Consider the following 26,923-nt stretch of genomic DNA (forward strand, 5'->3'; position numbering starts at 1 on the left):
TCAACGATTTTAATTGGCTGATGCACATTTTGAGAAGGAGACAAAGTTTAAACATAAACTTTTTCTAATGTTCGCAAATATGTCCCCGTTCAGTTTTAGTCTTTGTCTCCATTACACAGACCCTTCAGTGACAACAAGGGAAGTTACTGAAACAAAACCCACAGGCAAAGCATCAATACAGGACTAAGATTGAAAAACGACTGCAGATACATTTACACACCATGATTTTATTAGAGGTAGGAGGTTTTGGAAGTCAAGAAATAAATACAGGGGTGTTGATAAAGAATCTGCTTACAGTCATTCAGTGATAATTTAATATATATATATTTTATATAACTTTCCAAGTTACAATATGTACAATACATTGAAGTGCATTACCAAAAAAAATGGAAATGGAAACTTTTCAGAAAGCCACTTCTAAGTGTTGTTCTGATTGTATGGTTGTCCTTGAGTAAACGTTGTGTCCTGGTCGTTCTTAAGGAGGGCAGAGCGCATCGCAGCTGTTACAGGGTACCTTTGCACCGAGACACTGATCTTGGGTCAGTTTTACATTTCCCCCACTAATGATTAAGGTTATGTTCGGGGGAGGGGAAGCTGATCCTAGACCTGTACCTAGGGGTAACGTCGCTACAGAGCCAACTCAGCTAGTTAGCGCTTGGAAAGCTGGTCAGCCAACCAGTCCAGTCCTTCCAACAGACCTGAACCCTGGGTCGCACAGATAGCCTGGACAAACCACTGAGGAGAGAGGACACAAAGTTAGTCATTAACAGGTAGCCTGGACAAACCACTGAGATGACAAACAACCTATTCAATTAAATAAACCCCACGAAGCAAATAAGCCATACATTTTAGTTAGAGTGCATTATTTAGCAAATCTGGGCAGGGATTCAATCCGAGGCGAGTTGTAGTATTCGACATTTAAAGGGATACATCAGGATTTTGGGAATGACACCCTTTATCTACTTCCCCAGAAACAGATGAACTCATGGACACCATTTTTACATTTGAAGTCGGAAGTTCACATTCACCTCAGCCAAATACATTTACACTCAGTTTTTCACAATATCTGACATTTAATCCTAGTTAAAATTCCCTGTCTAAGGTCAGTTAGGATCACCACTTTATTTTAAGAATGTGAAATGTCTGAATAATATTAGAGATAATTATTTATTTCAGCTTTTATTGCTTTCATCACATTCCCAGTGGGTGAGAAATGTACATACACTCAAATAATATTTGGTAGCATTGCCTTTAAATTGTTTAACTTGGGTCAAACGTTTTGGGTAGCAATCCACAAGCTTCCCACAATAAGTTGGGTGAATTTTGGCCCATTCTTCCTGACAGAGCTGTAACTGGGTCAGATTTGTAGGCCTCCTTACTCGCACACACTTTTTCCGTTCTACCAACACATTTTTTTAGGATTGAGGTCAGGGCTTTGAGACGGGTACTCCAATACCTTGACTTTGTTGTCCTTAAGCCATTTTGCCACAACTTTAGAAGTATGCTTGGGGCCATTGTTCATTTGGAAGACCCATTTGCGACCAAGCTTTAACTTCCTGACTGATGTATTGAGTTCCTTCCTGACTGATGGCGCCCCCATCTTGGGTTCGTGCTGTAGGGGAAATCTTTGTGGGCTATACTCAGCCTTGTCTCGGGATGGTAAGTTGGTGGTTGAAGATATCCCTCTAGTGGTGTGGGGGCTGTGCTTTGGCAAAGTGGGTGGGGTTATATCCTGCCTGTTTGACCCTGTCCGGGTGTATCGTCGGACGGGGCCACAGTGTCTCCAGACCCCTCCTGTCTCAGCCTCCAGTATTTATGCTGCAGTAGTTTATGTGTCGGGGACTAGGGTCAGTCTGTTATATCTGGAGTATTTCTCCTGTCTTATCCGGTGTCCTGTGTGAATTTAAGTATGCTCTCTAATTCTCTCTTTTTTTTTCTCTTTCTTCCTTTCTCTCTCTCGAAGAGCCTGAGCCCTAGGACCATGCCTCAGACCTACCTGGCCTGATGACTCCTTGCTGTCCCCAGTCCACCTGGTCATGCTGCTGCTCCAGTTTCAACTGTTCTGCCCTCAGCTATGGAACCCTGACTTGTTCACCGGACGTGCTACCTGTCCCAGACCTTCTGTTTTCAACTCTCTAGAGACAGCAGGAGCGGTAGAGATACTCTGAATGATTGGCTATGAAAAACCAAATGACATTTAGTCCTAAGGTGCTGACCTGTGGCACCCTCGACAACCACTGTGATTATTATTATTTGACCCTGCTGGTCATCTATGAACATTTGAACATCTTGGCTATGTTCTGTTATAATCTCCACCCGGAACAGCCAGAAGAGGACTGGCCACCCCTCATAGCCTGGTTCCTCTCTAGGTTTCTTCCTTGGTTCTGGCCTTTCTAGGGAGTTTTTCCTAGCCACCGTGCTTCTACAACTGCATTGCTTGCTGTTTGAGGTTTAAGGCTGGGTTTCTGTAGAGCACTTTGTGACATCTGTTGATGTAAGAAGGGCTTGATAAATACATTTGATTGATTGATTGATTGATTGAGATGTTGCTTCAATATATCCACATAATTTTTCTTCTTCATAATGCCATGTATTTTGTGAGGTGCTGTCACGTTCTGACCTTAGTTCCTTTGTTTTTGTCTTTGTTTTAGTATGGTCAGGGCGTGAGTTGGGGTGGGCAGTCTATGTTTGTTTTTCTATGTTGGTTTTTTAGTTCGGCCTAGTATGGTTCTCAATCAGAGGCAGCTGTCAATTGTTGTCCCTAATTGAGAATCATACTTAGGTAGCCTGGGTTTCACTTTTGGTTTGTGGGTGTTTGTTTCCGTGTGTGTTGGGATGGTGTTCTTTGGCTTGCAAGGCTCTCTCTTTTTCCTCCAAACATAACGATTGGTCATTATGGCCAAACAGTTTGTCACGGTCGTCCTCCGCTTCATCTGAAGAGGAGAGGCGAGAAGGATCAGAGGACCAAAACGCGGCGTGGTATGTGTTCATAGTGAATATTTAATAAAGAAAGTACTGAACACTGCATACAAAACAATAAACAAATAACGACCGTGAATCTACAAATTAGACCTGTGCTGACACAAGCCACTAACATAGACAATCACCCACAAACAAACAGTGCAACCCAGGCTACCTAAGTATGATTCTCAATCAGAGACAACTAATGACACCTGCCTCTGATTGAGAACCATACTAGGCCGAAACATAGAAATCCCAAATCATAGAAAATCAAACATAGACTGCCCACCCAACTCACGCCCTGACCATACTAAATAATTACAAAACCAAGGAAATAAAAGGTCAGAACGTGACACAGTTCTATTTTTGTTTCATCAGAGCCGAGGACATTTCTCCAAAAAGCACGATCGTTGTCCCCATGTGCAGTTGCAAACTGTAGTCTGGCTTTTTTTATGGCGGTTTTGGAGCAGTGGCTTCCTTGCTGAGCCACCTTTCAGGTTATGTCGATTTAGGACTCGTTTTTACTGTGAATATAGATACATTTGTACCTACTTCCTCCAGCATCTTCACAAGGTCCTTTGCTGTTTTTCTGGGATTGATTTGCACTTTTCGCACCAAAGTAAGTTCATCTCTAGGAGACAGAGCGTTATGACGGCTGCGTGGTCCCATGGTGTTTATACTTGCGTACTATTGTTTGTACAGATGAACATGGTACCTTCAGGCGTTTGGAAATTGCGCCCAAGGATAAACCAGACTTATTGAGGTCTACAATTTTTTTCTGAGGTCTTGGCTGATGTCTTTTGATTTTCCCATGATGTCAAGAAAAGAGGCACTGAGTTTGAAGGTAGTTTTTGGTAGCCTTGAAAAACATTGACTCAAATGACTCAAATTGACTCAAATGATGTCAATTAGCCTATCAGAAGCTTCTAAAGCAATGACATCAGTTTCTGGAATTTTCCAAGCTGTTTAAAGGAACAGTCAACTTAGTGTATGTAACTTCTGACCCACAGGAATTGTGATACAGTGAATTATAAGTGAAATAATCTGTCTGTAATCAATTGTTGGAAAAATTACTTGTGTCATGCAAAAAGTAGATGTCCTAACCGACTTGCCAAAACTATAGTTTGTCAACAAGAAATGTGTGGAGTAGTTGAAAATGAGTTTCAATGATTCCAACCTAAGTGTATGTAAACTTCCGACTTCAACTGTGACTATGCATACAGTTTGAAAAATGTTGCTCATTAGAATTAGCGCAATTACTAACTATTGTTAGCGCAATGACTAAAAGTCTATGGTAACTGCTGGCATGGTAACAGCTAGCATGCTAGTGTATACCATAGACTTCCAGTCATTGCGCTAACGCAAGTTAGAATTGGCTCGCGAAACCTTAGAGATTCTAGATGGTCATACTTACAGGAGTATTCAGTTGAAGTTTCCTCAGTCCCAGTTTATTTGTGATGTCACTGACAGACATGGCGTTGGGAAGGTCCTGTTTGTTGGCGAACACCAGCAGAACTACATCTCTCAACTGGTCCTCTTCAAGCTATGGGTCAACAGCAAAGAACACAGGGAATCAGAACAGCCACAGTACTGACTGAGTTATTACACTTTTCTCTGTAATGTTGCATCGTGTGTGGAGGATCAATAACACAGAACACAGGGAATCAGAACAGTCACATTAAACAGGTAAACACTCTCTCCTATCTCTATTAGAACAGTCATATTACTGTATTATTACATTCCTCGTAGGGAATCAGAAAGATCCCATTATACTGTTACTACGCTCCTCTCCGGTGGCCAAGAGCAAACTTAAGAGTTGCTATAGGAAAGTGTGGAAATATTAATGGAAGGACAGATGACTCACCATGTTCTGTAGTTCCTCTGTAGCATCATTTATCCTCTCAGGATCGTTGCTGTCTACCACAAATATAAGACCCTGGATGAAGATATTGGAACACAGACACATGCTTTTAAGGAATGAGCAAAATTGGAATTGGAATTCATTTTCTGAATTGATGGGATTTGAAATGATCCCATAGTTAAGGCTATTAGGGTTAGGATACCTGAGTGTTTAAGTGAGGCTGTTAGGGTTAGTTGAGGCTGTTAGTTTAGGTTAATTAGGGTTAGGCTTAGTTGAGGCTGTTGAGGTTAGGTGAGGCTGTTAGGGTTAGGGTTAGTTGAAGCTGTTAGGGTTATTTGGGGATGTTCAGGTTAGTTGAGAGTATTAGGGTTAGTACTACCTGCGTGTTCTGGTAGTAATGCTTCCACAGAGGTCTGATGACGTGCTGACCACCTACATCCCACACCGTGAAGCTGATGTTCTTGTACTCAACCGTCTCCACATTGAACCCTATGGTGATCAGCACAAAGGACATTCAGCTATGCTCTGTCTAGCAGTGCCTGGTCAAATACATATAAGAAGCAAAAGTTGTCAATCCGTGGATATAGCCTATATATCAATCAATGCTTACCAATAGTGGGGATAGTGGTGACAACTTCTCCAAGTTTTAGTTTGTACAGGACTGTGGTCTTCCCTGCAGCATCTAACCCAACTGTAGGTACAATATGGATCATTTTAAAACTGTTATATAAATATTCATACACATAGCTCATATAAACAAAGACATTCCGTCGTAAGAACACATACACCCAGCCAGAAGACTGACCCCCTCTTCCTTATATAAACACACATCTCATCTCCCTCTAACTGGCCGGTCCCAAGAGCAAAGAACTTTTGCTGTGCACCAATGGGGCCCGCTCTGGCTAGAGCAAGGCCCGCCTCCAACCCTCCGACCAGTCAAGAAGACCGAAACGACAAGACTCCACCTACTTTATTCTATGTATAAAAATGTGTGTAACCATTGTATAGGCCTCTTTTTCACCTGGCTCCTTGCCGAGTTATGTGAACTAGGTCCGTGCACGTAAAACTGCGGGACAAGATATCTCTGACTCATTAAAACTGTCTTTTGTTACAACTGAAATCCACTCTGTCCAGCGTCCGTGATTTGGTCTCAACTCTCCAGTATTTGAACACTAACAGAATTGGTAGCAGAGGATGGTTGTTCTTGAATTCGATCTATTATAAGTTAGTGTGAGAGGACGAGACTGATCACGGCTAAAAAATCAGACGGAAGAGTGACTTCCCCAGCCATTCATCTTGCCTCAGGAAATCTGATCGGAGCGCTCTATATAAAGGTGAGCAGAGCCCGTTATATCGAAATCTGCATATTGTATTATAGTCTAAACCAAATTTTGATCAGAAAGTACTGGGCGTGAGTATGAATCGGTGCCAAAATTTTTTACATAAGAACCTAAGACATTGATTAAAGATATCTTGTTTTGTAAAAAAAAATATATATATATATTCTTATTAATGGGCCTATACTCAGTTATTTTAATAGGAATGTGTGAATTGTGATTGACCAATGTGTTAAATTCCTCCAGGGACCCTATTTGTTCTGAAATCTGCATAGAAAACTGTCCTAATTATATATGTATTGGGTTGTGTATAGAGGTGACGTTAAATAGTGGCTGTGTTTTAACACGTAATGGACACAATTATGGATGTTGGAAATTCAATGAGAATTTCATACGAATGAATGAATTATAGATGAACCGAATCTGCAAGTAAGGTCTTGTGGAGGTGTGGTTATAGATGAACCGAATCTGCAAGTAAGGTCTTGTGGAGGTGTGGTTATAGATGAACCGAATCTGCAAGTAAGGTCTTGTGGAGGTGTGTTTATAGATGAACCGAATCTGCAAGTAAGGTCTTGTGGAGGTGTGGTTATAGTTTAATGATAGATGAACCGAATCTGCAAGTAAAAATTTCCTATTTTGATACGTTCTGTACTATCGAATAAGGTCTTGTGGAGGTGTGGTTATAGTTGAATGATAGATGAACCGGATCTGCAAGTAAAATCTCCTGTTGATACATATAACATCGAATAGGTCTTGTGGAGGTGTGGTTGGATTGAATGAATCTGCATGAAAAATGCCCTATTAAAAAAGCTGTGTATTATTTAATAGGTTTTGTAAGAGGTGTAGTCGAGTAGATACAGGATATGTAAGTTTGGCCTTCCACTAGACAGAGATCGGGAATGATGTGGCTATTGCACATCAAACAATAAACATAAGATGAACCAGAGTTGACATTCCATGATTTGGAGATGGGGGAAATTAAATTGAAAGAAACGTTTGTCGCGGAGTAGGTTGGGATACGTAACTGGGCTATTATGCACACGTGCTGGTAGACAAAGCCACCTTAGTATCGAATGGAATACTGATTTTCGTTTTTTTCATTCCTGTTGATATTGCCTAAAGTTTAAAATTATTCTGACAATTGCTATAGAATCGCTGGAATTTACTGATATAAGTTCATAAAGGAACTTACTGAATTGTTTCTAGAAAGTATTTAAATAAGCCGCCGAGCTTAGTACAGACTTTGTTTGACAGACGCTAAAAGCTACACACTGATTTTTGGGTTTTTCTATTCTATCCATATTTCCTAAAGATATATAATTATTCTGACAATTGCTATAGAATCGCTCGAATTTACTGATATAAGTTCATAAAGGAATTTATTGAATTGTTTACAGAAAGTATTTAAATAATTCACTGAACAACTCTTGGTTGTCTAGACATTCTATCTATATTTCCTAAAGAGCTAGAATTACTCTGAAAATTGTTATAGAACCGCATATATTCACTGATATATTGTTCCAAAAGGAAATCGCATAATCATTTATAGAAAATACCTAAACGAATCGCTGAACAAATTCAAATAAAATACCGGTGAAATACACACGTGGCGGGCGTCACATACTGATAACCCCCTTTGTCTCGACCAGGGACAGGCTACGCATACAACGATAGAAATAAACACCACATAGTAAGGATTGAATATACCTAAATAACGCAGTATACACATTATCAGACGAACTAGATAAAATGTCTGCAGCTACCACGCCCAAACTAAAATTCAATGAATATTTAGATCAGAGTATGATTGATAGAGCGGGAGGTAAAAAACAGTATGGGAAAGTGGAGAAAGTGTGGAAAGGATTACGGATAAGATGGACACAAGCAGGTTATTTTAGCGGAGGACCACCTACAGGGGGGAAACTCCAAGATATGCAGACAGAATTAGAGGACGCAGTAGAGCATGCAAAAGCGAGTGAGGCGGAGAGAAACAACATACACAGGTTCAAAAAAGTAGGTACAAGAGAGAGAGAGAGAGCAGAGGGGGAGCTCAAGATAGGTACATGGGCCATACAGGAGAGTAGGAGGGTGCTGCCCAAAAACACACCAGACATGATGGGCGTGGCTATTGTGGCGTCGGGGGATGTTAAAGCTCCGCCTGAGAACTTGCCCACGGCTCCCCCTGTGGCCGTTTCTCCCTCACTATATCCACAATTGACAATGGAGGCAGTTCAGCCCCAGCCATACTCAAAGGGACAAAATCACCGGAGCCCGTCACACAACCCATTCCTACCCAGGGCACCTCCCACAATACAGGCTCCAGTTCTGAGAATAGACCAAGGGGAGTTAAAAGGGGAAATTACCCTGGGGATAACGGCTGGCCATATGGTATGTGAACAGTTCGAAACTGGGATTCCAGGAGCAGGAGACCTCCCCCAGGAACGGAGGCCGCAATGCTCCTCTGTGAACTCTCTCACCTCTGAAACCAGAGGACACTTACAAACAAGATTAGATTCAAACCACTTCTATCAGACGGATAGGGAGGACTGTCATCAGAACATGGATATCGAAAACGAAGAAGAAATTGACATGGTGCTCACCCCAGCTCCAATGGGAGCTCCAAACGTGACTAAGATGCAGGAGCTGCTGAAATCATCAATAGCTCGAGCTAAGGAACTCAGGGAGCTAATAGCTAACCAAGATAACAACAGAGAGGGAGCCTACCGTGTGGAAGGCATAAGGAGAGGAACAGTAACCAAAGTTACCGAATCAATGGGGTCCGAAACACTCCGTCGGTCCTCCAGAATTGCTGATAGAAGAGAGCGAGAGCAGGAGATGGCAGGACAGTACCCCCTGCGACCGACACCAGGTGATGCACACACTGTGGAGTACCAGCCCTGGAAAATGACTGATTTAACAACACTGATGGGACAGATGCCTAGCCTACATGGAGGAGCTTCAGCGTGGCTACTTCAACTGCAGACACTTACGTCAGGCCTGCAACTCTGCCTAGGAGACATGAAAGCACTTCTAGCAAGAGCCACCGACCACGGAACCATGGAGGCCCTCATGACAGCAGCTGACCTTGGATGGCGGGCCCCAACACTGCCCATAGACCACTTCCGTACCAGATTATGGGAAGTTCTACGGAGAGCATACCCTACAGAAAGAAACCATGCCACCTTATCCTCCTTTACAATCAACCCAGGTGAGCAACCTGCAGCATACCTGGACAGGGCTAAGACCACATGGAGATCGGTCCACGAAGAACCATTCGATCACACTGATACCACACTCAGCATGTGGAAGGAAATGGTGGTCAACGGGTGTCCTGGAGATGTTAAAACCAAACTCAGAGGAACGGTAGGGTTGATTGCACTTCCTCTGACCCAATTCAATACGCATGTGCACCACCATGTGACCCAGCACAACAAGGAAAGAGGGGGTGCTGAGAGCCAGGTGCAGTCCCTCCAGGTACAACTCCTGAAACTCCAATTGAAGGAAGCACAACAAGGAGAAAAACCTAAGAAACAGATGGTGGCGGAAGAAACGAAGGAGCCGGGAACCAAAACAGACATCTCCCAAATCGTGGCACAGACTGTCTCTCAGATGATCCAACAGCAGGCAGCCCCACCACCCCAATACCCTCACCCACAGCAGTATATCCTGCAACAACAACACCCAGTATGGGCTCGACGGGGTCCCTACACTGGACAACACAGAGGGGGAAATTACCAGTGTTTTAACTGCGGAATTACCGGTCATTTTGCCAGAGATTGCATGAAACCACTCTCCCCGCAGCAACAGCAATGGAGAGCAAGAGGAAGTGGGGGAAACCCACCTCTGCAACATCAGCAACCAGGACCCACACCCATGCATCAGCAACAGCCAGCATACAACCACCCAGAATCTAGCCACATGCAGCAGGAGCAGCAAGATTACAACCAACCCTCCCACTTCAACACCTGATCACCCAGTAAGAATGATGAGGATGCCACTCCTGCCGATGACCACACTGTCTGAAGCCCAAGAAGTGTACTGGCTAAAATGCCTACCCACAGGGCCTGCCACCCTCACATCCAGTTTAAGTTCAACCAACTGAAAGCTCAAATCTACACTCTGCACCCATATAAGACTCCCCAAGCTGAGATCCATTGCACACTCAATGCAACAGAAACTGATGACTGCCTCTACACTGCAGACTGGGACGAAGACATGATGCACCTGACCCCACCTATCAGGTGTTGTACCATTGGGTGTGGCCCAGAGGGGGTGGCAGCACCGGTCATCCTACGATCAAGGAACCTCCATGCACCCCTGGCCTGGACGGCTGAAGCATCAACAGCCATGGCATTCCTGAAAACAGATCTATCAGCGGCAGCAGCTCTGACTGCACCTGACTACAAGAACAAGTTCCATTTGGATGTTTCTGAAAGGGAAGGATTCACCTCATCCGTCCTATTCCAGAAACAAGAGGGGGAGAGAAGGGTCTTGATGTACTACTCTTCAAACTTGACCACATTGAGGTAGGACAGTCAACATGCTCCAGATACGTTGCTGCAGTAGCAAAAGCTATTGAAAAAACAGCTCACCTCGTGATGTCACCCTTCAATCAGCCATCATCCCTCAACCAGCATCGGCCAAATTAGCTGAAATCATCGGATTGACGCAGGTCCTCATCAGAGGAAAAGGAAAGACTGAATATCTATACAGACTCAGCCCATGCCCATGAAGCAGGCCACACTGATGGACCCAGAACTTTTATGAGAAACACATGGCCCCACACACGAAGGCAAACTAAAGACCCTCCAAAAAGGCCTCGCACATCTGGTGGCACCCTCACATAAAAAATATGACTGACTTATTTTATGACGATGATTTATTTTGTGACGAATGCAATGGTTGTGACAGACACAACCCAAAGAAACCATATCAAACACCAATGGGCTCATACGTAATACCTAATGCATGTTTTCAGGATATTAGGATAGACTACACCGACATGGGCCCCGAAAATGTATCTAAAGGCAAACTCTATCTCCTAGTCATAGTAGATAGGTTCTCCAAATGGGTAGAGGCAATACTAACAAAAGGGGAGGATGCTAGGTCAGTCTTTTAAGTGGCTACAAACCAAACTAATACCCAGGTATGGCATCCCAAGACAAATCAAATTTGACAAATGGCTCACATTTAACAAACACCTGAGACAGGTGGAAGAAAGATTTGGCATAACCCACAGATTTGGATCTGTGTACAGGCCCCAATCCCAAAATCTGGTGGAACGTCAAACCAAAAGCAAAAGCTAAGATAGCTAAAGTATGTGCCTCATGGGATAATGACTGGTAGAGTCATGCATGGTCCACCAAGGGAGGGAGGTCATATGCCCGCCCTTGATGTACAACAAATTGTAATGTCTAATTATGTGAAAAAACTGACGGTTCTCTCTGCAGCACTCTCTACCCAGGTTCACAAGGTCCAGGAGGGGGAGCTGCCGGGGGACACGACACTACTGAAGGTAAAGGTTGGTGACGGGGTGAGGGTTACAGTCCACAAGAGAAAGTGGCTGGAACCCAGGTGGACTGGACCGTACGAAGTGAAGGAGGTTACTTCACACTCAGTCCAGGTCAAAGGTAAATCAGGCACACCTTGACACCGCCTTACACATTGCACCCCAGCCCCAATTCCTTCTAGAACACTGACTGAAGTCAGAGCTGATTTGAGCGGCCTAAATTCGATTCCAAATGAAGACACTCCTTCCTCAGGTGATGCGGCATCAAACTCCGCCTCCCCTGAGAAGGGAACCTCGCCCAGTTAGAGGGAAATTTCTCCCTCTCTGGGTGAGGCTGGGGATATCTGGTCCCTTATTTGTGATATTCATACTGATATTTGGAGTAACCCTAGGACTTTCACATGGTTAATTGAACAACTATTTCACCCTGCCACATCACATACACCAACCCCTACACATGTCCCTAACTCCTTTCCTGATATCACTCCCTCCAATCACTCCCGTCCCAAACGTAGCACTACACCTACAGACCCACCATGCAAATCAGACAAGGTTAGGAGCACCACCTTATGTATACCCACGATTGCAACCGCCACCTTTCTGCTATAGTTTTCACGTCTAATAGACGTGAAGAGGGGGATTTGTTATATAAATATTCATACACATAGCTCATATAAACAAAGACATTCCGTCGTAAGAACACATACACCCAGCCAGAAGACTGACCCCCTCTTCCTTATATAAACACACATCTCATCTCCCTCTAACTGGCCGGTCCCAAGAGCAAAGAACTTTTGCTGTGCACCAATGGGGCCCGCTCTGGCTAGAGCAAGGCCCGCCTCCAACCCTCCGACCAGTCAAGAAGACCGAAACGACAAGACTCCACCTACTTTATTCTATGTATAAAAATGTGTGTAACCATTGTATAGGCCTCTTTTTCACCTGGCTCCTTGCCGAGTTATGTGAACTAGGTCCGTGCACGTAAAACTGCGGGACAAGATATCTCTGACTCATTAAAACTGTCTTTTGTTACAACTGAAATCCACTCTGTCCAGCGTCCGTGATTTGGTCTCAACTCTCCAGTATTTGAACACTAACAGAATCTAAGTAATATGAATAATAATCATATAATACAGGCCTATGTCAAATCAATAAAAAAAAGTAAATGTTATAACACATTGTAACAAATACATTGTAACATTGTACAGACATTGCAACATTGTAATAATAACACAATGACATTAACAATATTGGAAATAAGTCTTACCCATCAGAATTCTCATCTGTTTTTTCTCGAAGAAACGAGAGAAGAGTTGCGAAACCATAACACCCATTATTGCAAAAAAAATATGTTTTGCTTTTTCAAATAATTCGAAAGGAATGAAATCTGCAGCAGCCTATCTCGCTCCTCAAACAATTCTGCAGGGGTAGACAGCAGCACACACTGATTTATACGACTGGTTTGCATTGCGCTGCTTATATAGTCAACTCAGCCACATGTGTAACCGGACACCAACACAGAGCACTGTCATTTCAGCCTGGTCACACAGGTACAACAGTAAATTGACTGCGACGATTCCTCTCTACACGTTTCATCCACGTCACTTTCACTTTGTTGGCCTCGGAATACAGGATGTTGTAATGTTTCTCATGTGTAGAGATGTAATCTGATTGGTCTAAAAGGCTGCTATTCATTCTCTGTTAACTAAATGTTGTCTGAAGATAAAGCCGATGTCACGCGAAGCAACCTGTACAGCAAATGTTGTTGCTGGCAACAGAGTTGCATCTGGGTTGCTTCGTGGGTCAATTTCAATCGCGTTTACGTTGTTTCGTGTATCAGCAAAGTTGCTTGAGATCATGACACTTGCTACTTACATCTGCAACAGAAATTGCTTCCAGGTTGCTTCGTGTGAGTGACATCGGCTCTAGAGAGAAAGAGGTCTACTCCTGAGTGTGTGTGTGTGTGTGTTAGTGTGTGAATCTCACAATGCTCTCTATTCATGCAAATCAACAGAGAAAGAAACTGCGATGAAATAAAGACAAACTATTTAGTATCTAGATCCTATTGTCCTGTATATTCACAAATACTTTCTCTCATTTTAGTTTCTAAACCCAGTGCCGTAACATCGCGAGATATCCGGGAACACCGTCGAAAGAGATCTGGCCGAGGTTTGGGGATTGATTAGTTAATGGGAGAATTGTAAGGTTCTTCCTTAGTTGTTAATTTTCTTGGAATCTAAAGGCACAGCCTAGATTGGTGAAAGTCACAAGCTAACACGTTTTATTTTCGTCTTAAGCTATTTTATATCGAACAAGTGCCTTTGATTTGACGGCCTCCACATTCGCAGTTCGGCACGAAACAACCGTTTAACCCGATGACGTGTTTCTGTGCATGAGTTTAGCTAGCCAAAGTAGGTCTGACATCACCTTCAAGCGTGTGTAACAGGGTTGGTTATGTTTCCACTTTCCTCTAAAGAATTGTGTATTTAATGTTCAAGCATTTTTATTGGTTGGTTGAACTCTGATGACAATAAGGTGTGTTGTGATTGGCCCAGTTTGCAGATCGGGGGAGATCCCGAACGTCAGGTCTTCTTAGGTCTTCCCAGGATGAAAATGTGATGCAAGGTGTAACTTCTAGTGTCACTTCTAGTCTATTCTCTGAGCAGATAAGGGAGTTGACCTTTGCATAGGTCTATACAACTGACAGATTTTAAAACATGGATAAAGCAAACTTCCAACAAATAATCAAAGTCGATCTGTAACACTTAGAAGGTTGAGATAATATGATATAATGTAATTCCTTATAATACAATGACAAAGAAAACATTTTTCGTTTTTTTAAGATTTAGCAAATGTTTAAAAAAAAGGTACTTTGTTGAAGCACCTTTGGCAGTGATTACAGCATAGAGTCTTCTTGAGTATGACGCTACAAGCTTGGCACACCTGTATTTGCAGAGTGTCTCCAATTTTTTTTCTGCAGATCCTCTCAAGCTCTGTCAGGTTGGATAGGGAGCATCGCTACACAGCTATTTTCAGGTCTCTCCAGAGATGTTCGATCGGGTTCAAGTCTGGAATCTGGCTGGGCCACTCAAGGACATTCAAAAGACTTTTCCCGAAGCCACTCCTGCATTGTCTTGGCTGTGTGCTTAGGGTCGTTGTCCTTTTGGAAGGTGAACCTTCACCCCAGTCTGAGGTCCTGAGTGCTATGGAGTAGGTTTTCTTATGGATCTCTCTACTTTGCTCTGTTCATCTTTCGCCCAATCCTGACATGTCTTCTAGTTTATGCAGCTGAAAAACATCCCCACAGCATGATGCTGCCACCACCATGCTTCACAGTAGAGATGGTGCCAGGTTTCCTCCAGAGTTGATGCTTGGCATTCAACAAAATAGTTCAAGCTTGGTTTCATCAGACCAGAGAATCTTGTTTTTCATGGTCTGAGAGTCCTTTAGGTGCCTTTTGGCAAACTCCAAGCAGGTTGTCATGTGCCTTTTACTGAGGAGTGGCTTGTGTCTGGCCATTCTACCATAAAGTCCTGGTTGATGGAGTGCTGCAGAAATGGTTGTACTACTGGAAGGTTCTCTCATCTCCACAGAGTAACTGTGGAGCTCTGTCAGAGTGACCATCAGGTGTTTGGTCACCTCCCTGACCATCAGATTTTTGGTCACCTCCCTGACCAAGGCCTTTCTACCCTGATTGATCAGTTTGGCCGTGCGGCCAGCTCTAGGAACAGTTTTGGTGGTTCTAAAATTCTTCCATTTAAGAATGATGGAGGGCACTGTGTTCTTGGGGACCTTCAATGCTGCAGACATTTTTTGATACCCTTCCCCAGATCTATGCTTCCACACAATCCTGTCTCGGAACTTTGCGGACAATTCCTTCGACCTCATGGCTTGGTTTTTGCTCTGACATGCACTGTCAACTGTGGGACCTTATATAGACAGGTGTGTGCCTTTCTAAATCATGTCCAATCAATTGAATTCACCACAGGTGGACTCCAATCAAGTTGTAGAAACATCTCAAGGATGATGAATGGAAACAGGATGCACCTGAGCTCCAATTTGAGTCTCATAGCAAAGGGTCTGAATGCTTATGTCAATAAGGTATTCATTTTTATTTTTATTAAAATGGATAAAATGTTAAACCTATTTTTGCTTTGTCATTATAAGGTATTGGGTGTAGATTGATGAGGATAAAATTACATTTAAGAATAAGGCTCTAACATAACTAAATGTGGACAAAGTCAAGGGGTCTGAATACTTTCCGAATGCACTGTACGTAGGCTTTCTAATAATTACCAAAACAACACTGTGGTGAGGCCATGTCGGTTTCAGTTCAGGAAAACGGTACTAAATACCTTTTATTGGCCCCAAAAAGACAAATGGGACTGAGAGATTATTCTCCCACACTGTAAAGGTTCATCCTCGGATAGTCATAATTTTACATCCCCCTCAGTGAAATTGAAGCCCACAGTGTAGAGACGTCAATTCAACGTCTTTTCCATGTTGGTTCAGCGTAATTTAATTAAAATGATGTGGAAACAATGTTGATTCAACCAGTGTGTGCCCAGTGGGAGATATCTATCTCAACACAATGCTGTTTCTTGGAAAATAAGCCAGCAAGCACTGGGATCGTGTAGTGCTGTTGAAATTGAAGTATCTGAACTTCCAAGAGCTCACAACCTTATACTCTACAATCAATACTTTCATGTTAAGGCTATATACTGTAGTTTAAATGTTTTTATATAACATACTGTTTATTTAATCAAGGGATGCTGCTGTCATACATTCTCCATGCAATTGTGAGGTCCTACCTTAAGATGTCGATATTGTATTGTTAAAATGTTCGCAAATATGTCCCTGATGAGTTTTAGTCTTGGTCTCCATTACACACACCCTGCAGTGATGATGAGGGAAATTACTGAAACAATTGTCTTGTATTTGTTGTTTCTAAATTGTTACTCTTCCATCTGCACAGTGACCACACCCACAAAGAAAACGAGTGCAGATACATTTAAACACATTATTTTATTAGAGGTAGTGAGGAATTGGAAATCAGGAAATAAATACAGGGGGTTTGATAAAGAATCTGCTTACATTCATTCAGTGATACAATTATTTTAATATAAAACATTTATAACTTTACATGTTACAATATGTGCAATACATTAGAAAAAATATATTTTTTAAATGGAAACTTTTCAGAAAGGCACTTCTAAGTTTTGTTCTGATTGTATGGTTGTCCTTGAGTAAACGTGTTCTGGTCGTTCTTAAGAAGGGCTGAGCGCAGCTGTTATAGCGTGAATTTGCACCGAGACACTGATCTTGGGTCAGTTTCCCCACTAATGGTTAAGGTTATGATCGGGGGAGGGGAAGCTGATCCTAGACTTGTACCTAGGGGTAACTTCACTCCGGAGCCAACTCAACTAAGTTAGCGCTTGGAAAGCTGGTCAGCCAACCAGTCCAGTCCTTCCAACAGACCTGAACCCTGGGTTGCACAGGTAGCCTGGACAAACCACTGAGGAGAGAGGAAAAACAGTCAGTCATTAAAACAGTCAGTCATTAACAGGTAGCCTGGACAAACCACTGAGATGACAAACAATAAGAGTGCATTATTTAGCAAATCTTGGCAGTGATTCAATTCGAGGCGCGTTGTAGTGTTTGACATTTAAAGGGACACATCAGGATTTGGGGAATTACGCCCTTTATCTATTTCCCCAGAGTCAGTTTTAAGAAAGTTGCTCATTAGCATTAGCGCGATTGCTAACTCGTGTTAGCTCAATGACTGGAAGTCTATGGTAACTGCTAGCATGGTAACAGCTAGCATGCTAGTGTATACCATAGACTTCCAGTCATTGCGCTAACGCAAGTTAGAATTGGCTCGCGAAACCTTAGAGATTCTAGATGGTCATACTTACAGGAGTATTCAGTTGAAGTTTCCTCAGTCCCAGTTTATTTGTGATGTCACTGACAGACATGGCGTTGGGAAGGTCCTGTTTGTTGGCGAACACCAGCAGAACTACATCTCTCAACTGGTCCTCTTCAAGCTATGGGTCAACAGCAAAGAACACAGGGAATCAGAACAGCCACAGTACTGACTGAGTTATTACACTTTTCTCTGTAATGTTGCATCGTGTGTGGAGGATCAATAACACAGAACACAGGGAATCAGAACAGTCACATTAAACAGGTAAACACTCTCTCCTATCTCTATTAGAACAGTCATATTACTGTATTATTACATTCCTCGTAGGGAATCAGAAAGATCCCATTATACTGTTACTACGCTCCTCTCCGGTGGCCAAGAGCAAACTTAAGAGTTGCTATAGGAAAGTGTGGAAATATTAATGGAAGGACAGATGACTCACCATGTTCTGTAGTTCCTCTGTAGCATCATTTATCCTCTCAGGATCGTTGCTGTCTACCACAAATATAAGACCCTGGATGAAGATATTGGAACACAGACACATGCTTTTAAGGAATGAGCAAAATTGGAATTGGAATTCATTTTCTGAATTGATGGGATTTGAAATGATCCCATAGTTAAGGCTATTAGGGTTAGGATACCTGAGTGTTTAAGTGAGGCTGTTAGGGTTAGTTGAGGCTGTTAGTTTAGGTTAATTAGGGTTAGGCTTAGTTGAGGCTGTTGAGGTTAGTTGAGGCTGTTAGGGTTAGGGTTAGTTGAAGCTGTTAGGGTTATTTGGGGATGTTCAGGTTAGTTGAGAGTATTAGGGTTAGTACTACCTGCGTGTTCTGGTAGTAATGCTTCCACAGAGGTCTGATGACGTGCTGACCACCTACATCCCACACCGTGAAGCTGATGTTCTTGTACTCAACCGTCTCCACATTGAACCCTATGGTGATCAGCACAAAGGACATTCAGCTATGCTCTGTCTAGCAGTGCCTGGTCAAATACATATAAGAAGCAAAAGTTGTCAATCCGTGGATATAGCCTATATATCAATCAATGCTTACCAATAGTGGGGATAGTGGTGACAACTTCTCCAAGTTTTAGTTTGTACAGGACTGTGGTCTTCCCTGCAGCATCTAACCCAACTGTAGGTACAATATGGATCATTTTAAAACCTAAGTAATATGAATAATAATCATATAATACAGGCCTATGTCAAATCAATAAAACAAAGTAAATGTTATAACACATTGTAACAAATACATTGCAACATTGTAATAATAACACAATGACATTAACAATATTGGAAATAAGTCTTACCCATCAGAATTCTCATCTGTTTTTTCTCGAAGAAACGAGAGAAGAGTTGCGAAACCATAACACCCATTATTGCAAAAAAAATATGTTTTGCTTTTTCAAATAATTCGAAAGGAATGAAATCTGCAGCAGCCTATCTCGCTCCTCAAACAATTCTGCAGGGGTAGACAGCAGCACACACTGATTTATACGACTGGTTTGCATTGCGCTGCTTATATAGTCAACTCAGCCACATGTGTAACCGGACACCAACACAGAGCACTGTCATTTCAGCCTGGTCACACAGGTACAACAGTAAATTGACTGCGACGATTCCTCTCTACACGTTTCATCCACGTCACTTTCACTTTGTTGGCCTCGGAATACAGGATGTTGTAATGTTTCTCATGTGTAGAGATGTAATCTGATTGGTCTAAAAGGCTGCTATTCATTCTCTGTTAACTAAATGTTGTCTGAAGATAAAGCCGATGTCACGCGAAGCAACCTGTACAGCAAATGTTGTTGCTGGCAACAGAGTTGCATCTGGGTTGCTTCGTGGGTCAATTTCAATCGCGTTTACGTTGTTTCGTGTATCAGCAAAGTTGCTTGAGATCATGACACTTGCTACTTACATCTGCAACAGAAATTGCTTCCAGGTTGCTTCGTGTGAGTGACATCGGCTCTAGAGAGAAAGAGGTCTACTCCAGAGTGTGTGTGTGTGTGTGTGTGTTAGTGTGTGAATCTCACAATGCTCTCTATTCAAGCAAATCAACAGAGAAAGAAACTGCGATGAAATAAAGACAACCCATTTAGTATCTAGATCCTATTGTCCTGTATATTCACAAATACTTTCTCTCATTTTAGTTTCTAAACCCAGTGCCGTAACATCGCGAGATATCCGGGAACACCGTCGAAAGAGATCTGGCCGAGGTTTGGGGATTGATTAGTAAATGGGAGAATTGTAAGGTTCTTCCTTAGTTGTTAATTTTCTTGGAATCTAAAGGCACAGCCTAGATTGGTGAAAGTCACAAGCTAACACGTTTTATTTTCGTCTTAAGCTATTTTATATCGAACAAGTGCCTTTGATTTGACGGCCTCCACATTCGCAGTTCGGCACGAAACAACCGTTTAACCCGATGACGTGTTTCTGTGCATGAGTTTAGCTAGCCAAAGTCGGTCTGACATCACCTTCAAGCGTGTGTAACAGGGTTGGTTATGTTTCCACTTTCCTCTAAAGAATTGTGTATTTAATGTTCAAGCATTTTTATTGGTTGGTTTAACTCTGATGACAATAAGGTGTGTTGTGATTGGCCCAGTTTGCAGATCGGGGGAGATCCCGAACGTCAGGTCTTCTTAGGTCTTCCCAGGATGAAAATGTGATGCAAGGTGTAACTTCTAGTGTCACTTCTAGTCTATTCTCTGAGCAGATAAGGGAGTTGACCTTTGCATAGGTCTATACAACTGACAGATTTTAAAACATGGATAAAACAAACTTCCAACAAATAATCAAAGTCGATCTGTAACACTTAGAAGGTTGAGATAATATGATATAATGTAATTCCTTATAATACAATGACAAAGAAAACATTTTTTGTTTTTTTAAGATTTAGCAAATGTTTTAAAAAAAGGTACTTTGTTGAAGCACCTTTGGCAGTGATTACAGCATCGAGTCTTCTTGAGTATGACGCTACAAGCTTGGCACACCTGTATTTGCAGTGTGTCTCCAATTCCTTTCTGCAGATCCTCTCAAGCTCTGTCAGGTTGGATAGGGAGCGTCGCTGCACAGCTATTTTCAGGTCTCTCCAGAGATGTTCGATCGGGTTCAAGTCTGGAATCTGGCTGGGCCACTCAAGGACATTCAAAAGACTTTTCCCGAAGCCACTCCTGCATTGTCTTGGCTGTGTGCTTAGGGTCGTTGTCCTTTTGGAAGGTGAACCTTCACCCCAGTCTGAGGTCCTGAGTGCTATGGAGTAGGTTTTCTTATGGATCTCTCTACTTTGCTCTGTTCATCTTTCGCCCAATCCTGACATGTCTTCTAGTTTATGCAGCTGAAAAACATCCCCACAGCATGATGCTGCCACCACCATGCTTCACAGTAGAGATGGTGCCAGGTTTCCTCCAGAGTTGATGCTTGGCATTCAACAAAATAGTTCAAGCTTGGTTTCATCAGACCAGAGAATCTTGTTTTTCATGGTCTGAGAGTCCTTTAGGTGCCTTTTGGCAAACTCCAAGCAGGTTGTCATGTGCCTTTTACTGAGGAGTGGCTTGTGTCTGGCCATTCTACCATAAAGTCCTGGTTGATGGAGTGCTGCAGAAATGGTTGTACTACTGGAAGGTTCTCTCATCTCCACAGAGTAACTGTGGAGCTCTGTCAGAGTGACCATCAGGTGTTTGGTCACCTCCCTGACCATCAGATTTTTGGTCACCTCCCTGACCAAGGCCTTTCTACCCTGATTGATCAGTTTGGCCGTGCGGCCAGCTCTAGGAACAGTTTTGGTGGTTCTAAAATTCTTCCATTTAAGAATGATGGAGGGCACTGTGTTCTTGGGGACCTTCAATGCTGCAGACATTTTTTGATACCCTTCCCCAGATCTATGCTTCCACACAATCCTGTCTCGGAACTTTGCGGACAATTCCTTCGACCTCATGGCTTGGTTTTTGCTCTGACATGCACTGTCAACTGTGGGACCTTATATAGACAGGTGTGTGCCTTTCTAAATCATGTCCAATCAATTGAATTCACCACAGGTGGACTCCAATCAAGTTGTAGAAACATCTCAAGGATGATGAATGGAAACAGGATGCACCTGAGCTCCAATTTGAGTCTCATAGCAAAGGGTCTGAATGCTTATGTCAATAAGGTATTCATTTTTATTTTTATTAAAATGGATAAAATGTTAAACCTATTTTTGCTTTGTCATTATAAGGTATTGGGTGTAGATTGATGAGGATAAAATTACATTTAAGAATAAGGCTCTAACATAACTAAATGTGGACAAAGTCAAGGGGTCTGAATACTTTCCGAATGCACTGTATGTAGGCTTTCTAATAATTACCAAAACAACACTGTGGTGAGGCCATGTCGGTTTCAGTTCAGGAAAACGGTACTAAATACCTTTTATTGGCCCCAAAAAGACAAATGGGACTGAGAGATTATTCTCCCACACTGTAAAGGTTCATCCTCGGATAGTCATAATTTTACATCTCCCTCAGTGAAATTGAAGCCCACAGTGTAGAGACGTCAATTCAACGTCTTTTCCATGTTGGTTCAGCGTAATTTAATTAAAATGATGTGGAAACAATGTTGATTCAACCAGTGTGTGCCCAGTGGGAGATATCTATCTCAACACAATGCTGTTTCTTGGAAATTAAGCCAGGAAGCACTGGGATCGTGTAGTGCTGTTGAAATTGAAGTATCTGAACTTCCAAGAGCTCACAACCTTATACTCTACAATCAATACTTTCATGTTAAGGCTATATACTGTAGTTTAAATGTTTTTATATAACATACTGTTTATTTAATCAAGGGATGCTGCTGTCATACATTCTCCATGCAATTGTGAGGTCCTACCTTTAGATGTCGATATTGTATTGTTAAAATGTTCGCAAATATGTCCCTGATGAGTTTTAGTCTTGGTCTCCATTACACACACCCTGCAGTGATGATGAGGGAAATTACTGAAACAATTGTCTTGTATTTGTTGTTTCTAAATTGTTACTCTTCCATCTGCACAGTGACCACACCCACAAAGAAAACGAGTGCAGATACATTTAAACACATTATTTTATTAGAGGTAGTGAGGAATTGGAAATCAGGAAATAAATACAGGGGGTTTGATAAAGAATCTGCTTACATTCATTCAGTGATACAATTATTTTAATATAAAACATTTATAACTTTACATGTTACAATATGTGCAATACATTAGAAAAAATATATTTTTTAAATGGAAACTTTTTAGAAAGGCACTTCTAAGTTTTGTTCTGATTGTATGGTTGTCCTTGAGTAAACGTGTTCTGGTCGTTCTTAAGAAGGGCTGAGCGCAGCTGTTATAGCGTGAATTTGCACCGAGACACTGATCTTGGGTCAGTTTCCCCACTAATGGTTAAGGTTATGATCGGGGGAGGGGAAGCTGATCCTAGACTTGTACCTAGGGGTAACTTCACTCCGGAGCCAACTCAACTAAGTTAGCGCTTGGAAAGCTGGTCAGCCAACCAGTCCAGTCCTTCCAACAGACCTGAACCCTGGGTTGCACAGGTAGCCTGGACAAACCACTGAGGAGAGAGGAAAAACAGTCAGTCATTAACAGGTAGCCTGGACAAACCACTGAGATGCGCGTTGTAGTGTTTGACATTTAAAGGGACACATCAGGATTTGGGGAATTACGCCCTTTATCTATTTCCCCAGAGTCAGTTTTAAGAAAGTTGCTCATTAGCATTAGCGCGATTGCTAACTCGTGTTAGCTCAATGACTGGAAGTCTATGGTAACTGCTAGCATGGTAACAGCTAGCATGCTAGTGTATACCATAGACTTCCAGTCATTGCGCTAACGCAAGTTAGAATTGGCTCGCGAAACCTTAGAGATTCTAGATGGTCATACTTACAGGAGTATTCAGTTGAAGTTTCCTCAGTCCCAGTTTATTTGTGATGTCACTGACAGACATGGCGTTGGGAAGGTCCTGTTTGTTGGCGAACACCAGCAGAACTACATCTCTCAACTGGTCCTCTTCAAGCTATGGGTCAACAGCAAAGAACACAGGGAATCAGAACAGCCACAGTACTGACTGAGTTATTACACTTTTCTCTGTAATGTTGCATCGTGTGTGGAGGATCAATAACACAGAACACAGGGAATCAGAACAGTCACATTAAACAGGTAAACACTCTCTCCTATCTCTATTAGAACAGTCATATTACTGTATTATTACATTCCTCGTAGGGAATCAGAAAGATCCCATTATACTGTTACTACGCTCCTCTCCGGTGGCCAAGAGCAAACTTAAGAGTTGCTATAGGAAAGTGTGGAAATATTAATGGAAGGACAGATGACTCACCATGTTCTGTAGTTCCTCTGTAGCATCATTTATCCTCTCAGGATCGTTGCTGTCTACCACAAATATAAGACCCTGGATGAAGATATTGGAACACAGACACATGCTTTTAAGGAATGAGCAAAATTGGAATTGGAATTCATTTTCTGAATTGATGGGATTTGAAATGATCCCATAGTTAAGGCTATTAGGGTTAGGATACCTGAGTGTTTAAGTGAGGCTGTTAGGGTTAGTTGAGGCTGTTAGTTTAGGTTAATTAGGGTTAGGCTTAGTTGAGGCTGTTGAGGTTAGTTGAGGCTGTTAGGGTTAGGGTTAGTTGAAGCTGTTAGGGTTATTTGGGGATGTTCAGGTTAGTTGAGAGTATTAGGGTTAGTACTACCTGCGTGTTCTGGTAGTAATGCTTCCACAGAGGTCTGATGACGTGCTGACCACCTACATCCCACACCGTGAAGCTGATGTTCTTGTACTCAACCGTCTCCACATTGAACCCTATGGTGATCAGCACAAAGGACATTCAGCTATGCTCTGTCTAGCAGTGCCTGGTCAAATACATATAAGAAGCAAAAGTTGTCAATCCGTGGATATAGCCTATATATCAATCAATGCTTACCAATAGTGGGGATAGTGGTGACAACTTCTCCAAGTTTTAGTTTGTACAGGACTGTGGTCTTCCCTGCAGCATCTAACCCAACTGTAGGTACAATATGGATCATTTTAAAACCTAAGTAATATGAATAATAATCATATAATACAGGCCTATGTCAAATCAATAAAACAAAGTAAATGTTATAACACATTGTAACAAATACATTGCAACATTGTAATAATAACACAATGACATTAACAATATTGGAAATAAGTCTTACCCATCAGAATTCTCATCTGTTTTTTCTCGAAGAAACGAGAGAAGAGTTGCGAAACCATAACACCCATTATTGCAAAAAAAATATGTTTTGCTTTTTCAAATAATTCGAAAGGAATGAAATCTGCAGCAGCCTATCTCGCTCCTCAAACAATTCTGCAGGGGTAGACAGCAGCACACACTGATTTATACGACTGGTTTGCATTGCGCTGCTTATATAGTCAACTCATCCACATGTGTAACGGGACACCAACACAGAGCACTGTCATTTCAGCCTGGTCACACAGGGACAACAGTCAATTGACTGCGACGATTACTCTCTACACGTTTCATCCACGTCACTTTCACGTTGTTGGCCTCGGAATACAGGATGTTGTAATGTTTCTCATGTGTAGAGATATAATCTGATTGGTCTAAAAGGCTGCTATTCATTCTCTGTTTACTAAATGTTGTCTGAAGATAAAGCCGATGTCACGCGAAGCAACCTGTACAGCAAATGTTGTTGCTGGCAACAGAGTTGCATCTGGGTTGCTTCGTGGGTCAATTTCAATCGCGTTTACGTTGTTTCGTGTATCAGCAAAGTTGCTTGAGATCATGACACTTGCTACTTACATCTGCAACATAAATTGCTTCCAGGTTGCTTCGTGTGAGTGACATCGGCTCTAGAGAGAAAGAGGTCTACTCCTGAGTGTGTGTGTGTGTGTGTGTGTGTGTGTTAGTGTGTGAATCTCACAATGCTCTCTATTCAAGCAAATCAACAGAGAAAGAAACTGCGATGAAATAAAGACAACCCATTTAGTATCTAGATCCTATTGTCCTGTATATTCACAAATACTTTCTCTCATTTTAGTTTCTAAACCCAGTGCCGTAACATCGCGAGATATCCGGGAACACCGTCGAAAGAGATCTGGCCGAGGTTTGGGGATTGATTAGTAAATGGGAGAATTGTAAGGTTCTTCCTTAGTTGTTAATTTTCTTGGAATCTAAAGGCACAGCCTAGATTGGTGAAAGTCACAAGCTAACACGTTTTATTTTCGTCTTAAGCTATTTTATATCGAACAAGTGCCTTTGATTTGACGGCCTCCACATTCGCAGTTCGGCACGAAACAACCGTTTAACCCGATGACGTGTTTCTGTGCATGAGTTTAGCTAGCCAAAGTCGGTCTGACATCACCTTCAAGCGTGTGTAACAGGGTTGGTTATGTTTCCACTTCCTCTAAATAATTGTGTATTTAATGTTCAAGCATTTTTATTGGTTGGTTTAACTCTGATGACAATAAGGTGTGTTGTGATTGGCCCAGTTTGCAGATCGGGGGAGATCCCGAACGTCAGGTCTTCTTAGGTCTTCCCAGGATGAAAATGTGATGCAAGGTGTAACTTCTAGTGTCACTTCTAGTCTATTCTCTGAGCAGATAAGGGAGTTGACCTTTGCATAGGTCTATACAACTGACAGATTTTAAAACATGGATAAAACAAACTTCCAACAAATAATCAAAGTCGATCTGTAACACTTAGAAGGTTGAGATAATATGATATAATGTAATTCCTTATATTACAACATCAGATACAGTGCATCCGGAAAGTATTCAGACCCCTTTACTTTTTCCACATTTTGTTACGTTACAGCCTTATTCTAAAATTGATGAAATTGTGTTTCCCTCAGTCTACACACAATACCCCATAATGACAAAGAATTAAACTGTTTTTTCAATTTTTCTTGCAAATTTCCAGGTCTCTCCAGAGATGTTTGATCAGGTTCAAGTTAGAGATCTGGCTTGGCCACTCAAGGACATTCAGAGACTTGTCCCGAAGCCACTCCTGCATTGTCTTGGCTGTGTGCTTAGGGTCGTTGTCCTTTTGGAAGGTGAACCCTCGCCCCAGTCTGAGGTCCTGAATGCTATGAAGCAGGTTTTCATCAAGAATCTCTTGTGCCACTGAACAACATCCCCACAGCATGATGCTGCCACCACAATGCTTCACAGTAGAGATGGTACCAGGTTTCCTCCAGACGTGATGCTTGGCATTCAGGCCAAATAGTTTAATCTTGGTTTCATCAGACTAGAGAATCTTGTTTCTCCTTTAGGTGCCTTTTGGCAAACTCCAAGCAGGTTGTCATGTGTCTTTTACTGAGGAGTGG

General features: G+C 42.2%; 3 protein-coding genes across 3 annotated transcripts; all 3 read right to left on the reverse strand.

Annotated features, from left to right (window-relative positions):
- Positions 1–231: 231 nt before the first annotated feature.
- Positions 232–13,243, reverse strand: LOC139381380 (ADP-ribosylation factor 4-like). The gene is made up of 6 exons (XM_071124863.1): positions 12,936–13,243; positions 5,433–5,513; positions 5,202–5,311; positions 4,826–4,897; positions 4,376–4,504; positions 232–735 (listed from the first exon to the last, which is right to left on the reverse strand). The coding sequence occupies exons 1-6, from the start codon at positions 13,000–13,002 to the stop codon at positions 649–651; spliced, it is 546 nt and encodes a 181-aa protein (XP_070980964.1). The 5' UTR covers positions 13,003–13,243; the 3' UTR covers positions 232–648.
- A 3,431-nt stretch (positions 13,244–16,674) lies between these two features.
- Positions 16,675–19,544, reverse strand: LOC139381212 (ADP-ribosylation factor 4-like). The gene is made up of 6 exons (XM_071124661.1): positions 18,897–19,544; positions 18,641–18,721; positions 18,410–18,519; positions 18,034–18,105; positions 17,584–17,712; positions 16,675–17,183 (listed from the first exon to the last, which is right to left on the reverse strand). The coding sequence occupies exons 1-6, from the start codon at positions 18,961–18,963 to the stop codon at positions 17,097–17,099; spliced, it is 546 nt and encodes a 181-aa protein (XP_070980762.1). The 5' UTR covers positions 18,964–19,544; the 3' UTR covers positions 16,675–17,096.
- A 3,094-nt stretch (positions 19,545–22,638) lies between these two features.
- LOC139381333 (ADP-ribosylation factor 4-like) lies at positions 22,639–25,670 on the reverse strand. Its single transcript, XM_071124784.1, has 6 exons — positions 24,791–25,670; positions 24,535–24,615; positions 24,304–24,413; positions 23,928–23,999; positions 23,478–23,606; positions 22,639–23,147 (listed from the first exon to the last, which is right to left on the reverse strand). Exons 1-6 carry the CDS (start codon positions 24,855–24,857, stop codon positions 23,061–23,063), a joined length of 546 nt encoding a protein of 181 aa, XP_070980885.1. The 5' UTR covers positions 24,858–25,670; the 3' UTR covers positions 22,639–23,060.
- Positions 25,671–26,923: the final 1,253 nt, after the last annotated feature.

This window comes from Oncorhynchus clarkii, chromosome 23, assembly GCF_045791955.1.
Source record: "Oncorhynchus clarkii lewisi isolate Uvic-CL-2024 chromosome 23, UVic_Ocla_1.0, whole genome shotgun sequence".
Lineage (NCBI taxonomy): Eukaryota > Metazoa > Chordata > Actinopteri > Salmoniformes > Salmonidae > Oncorhynchus > Oncorhynchus clarkii.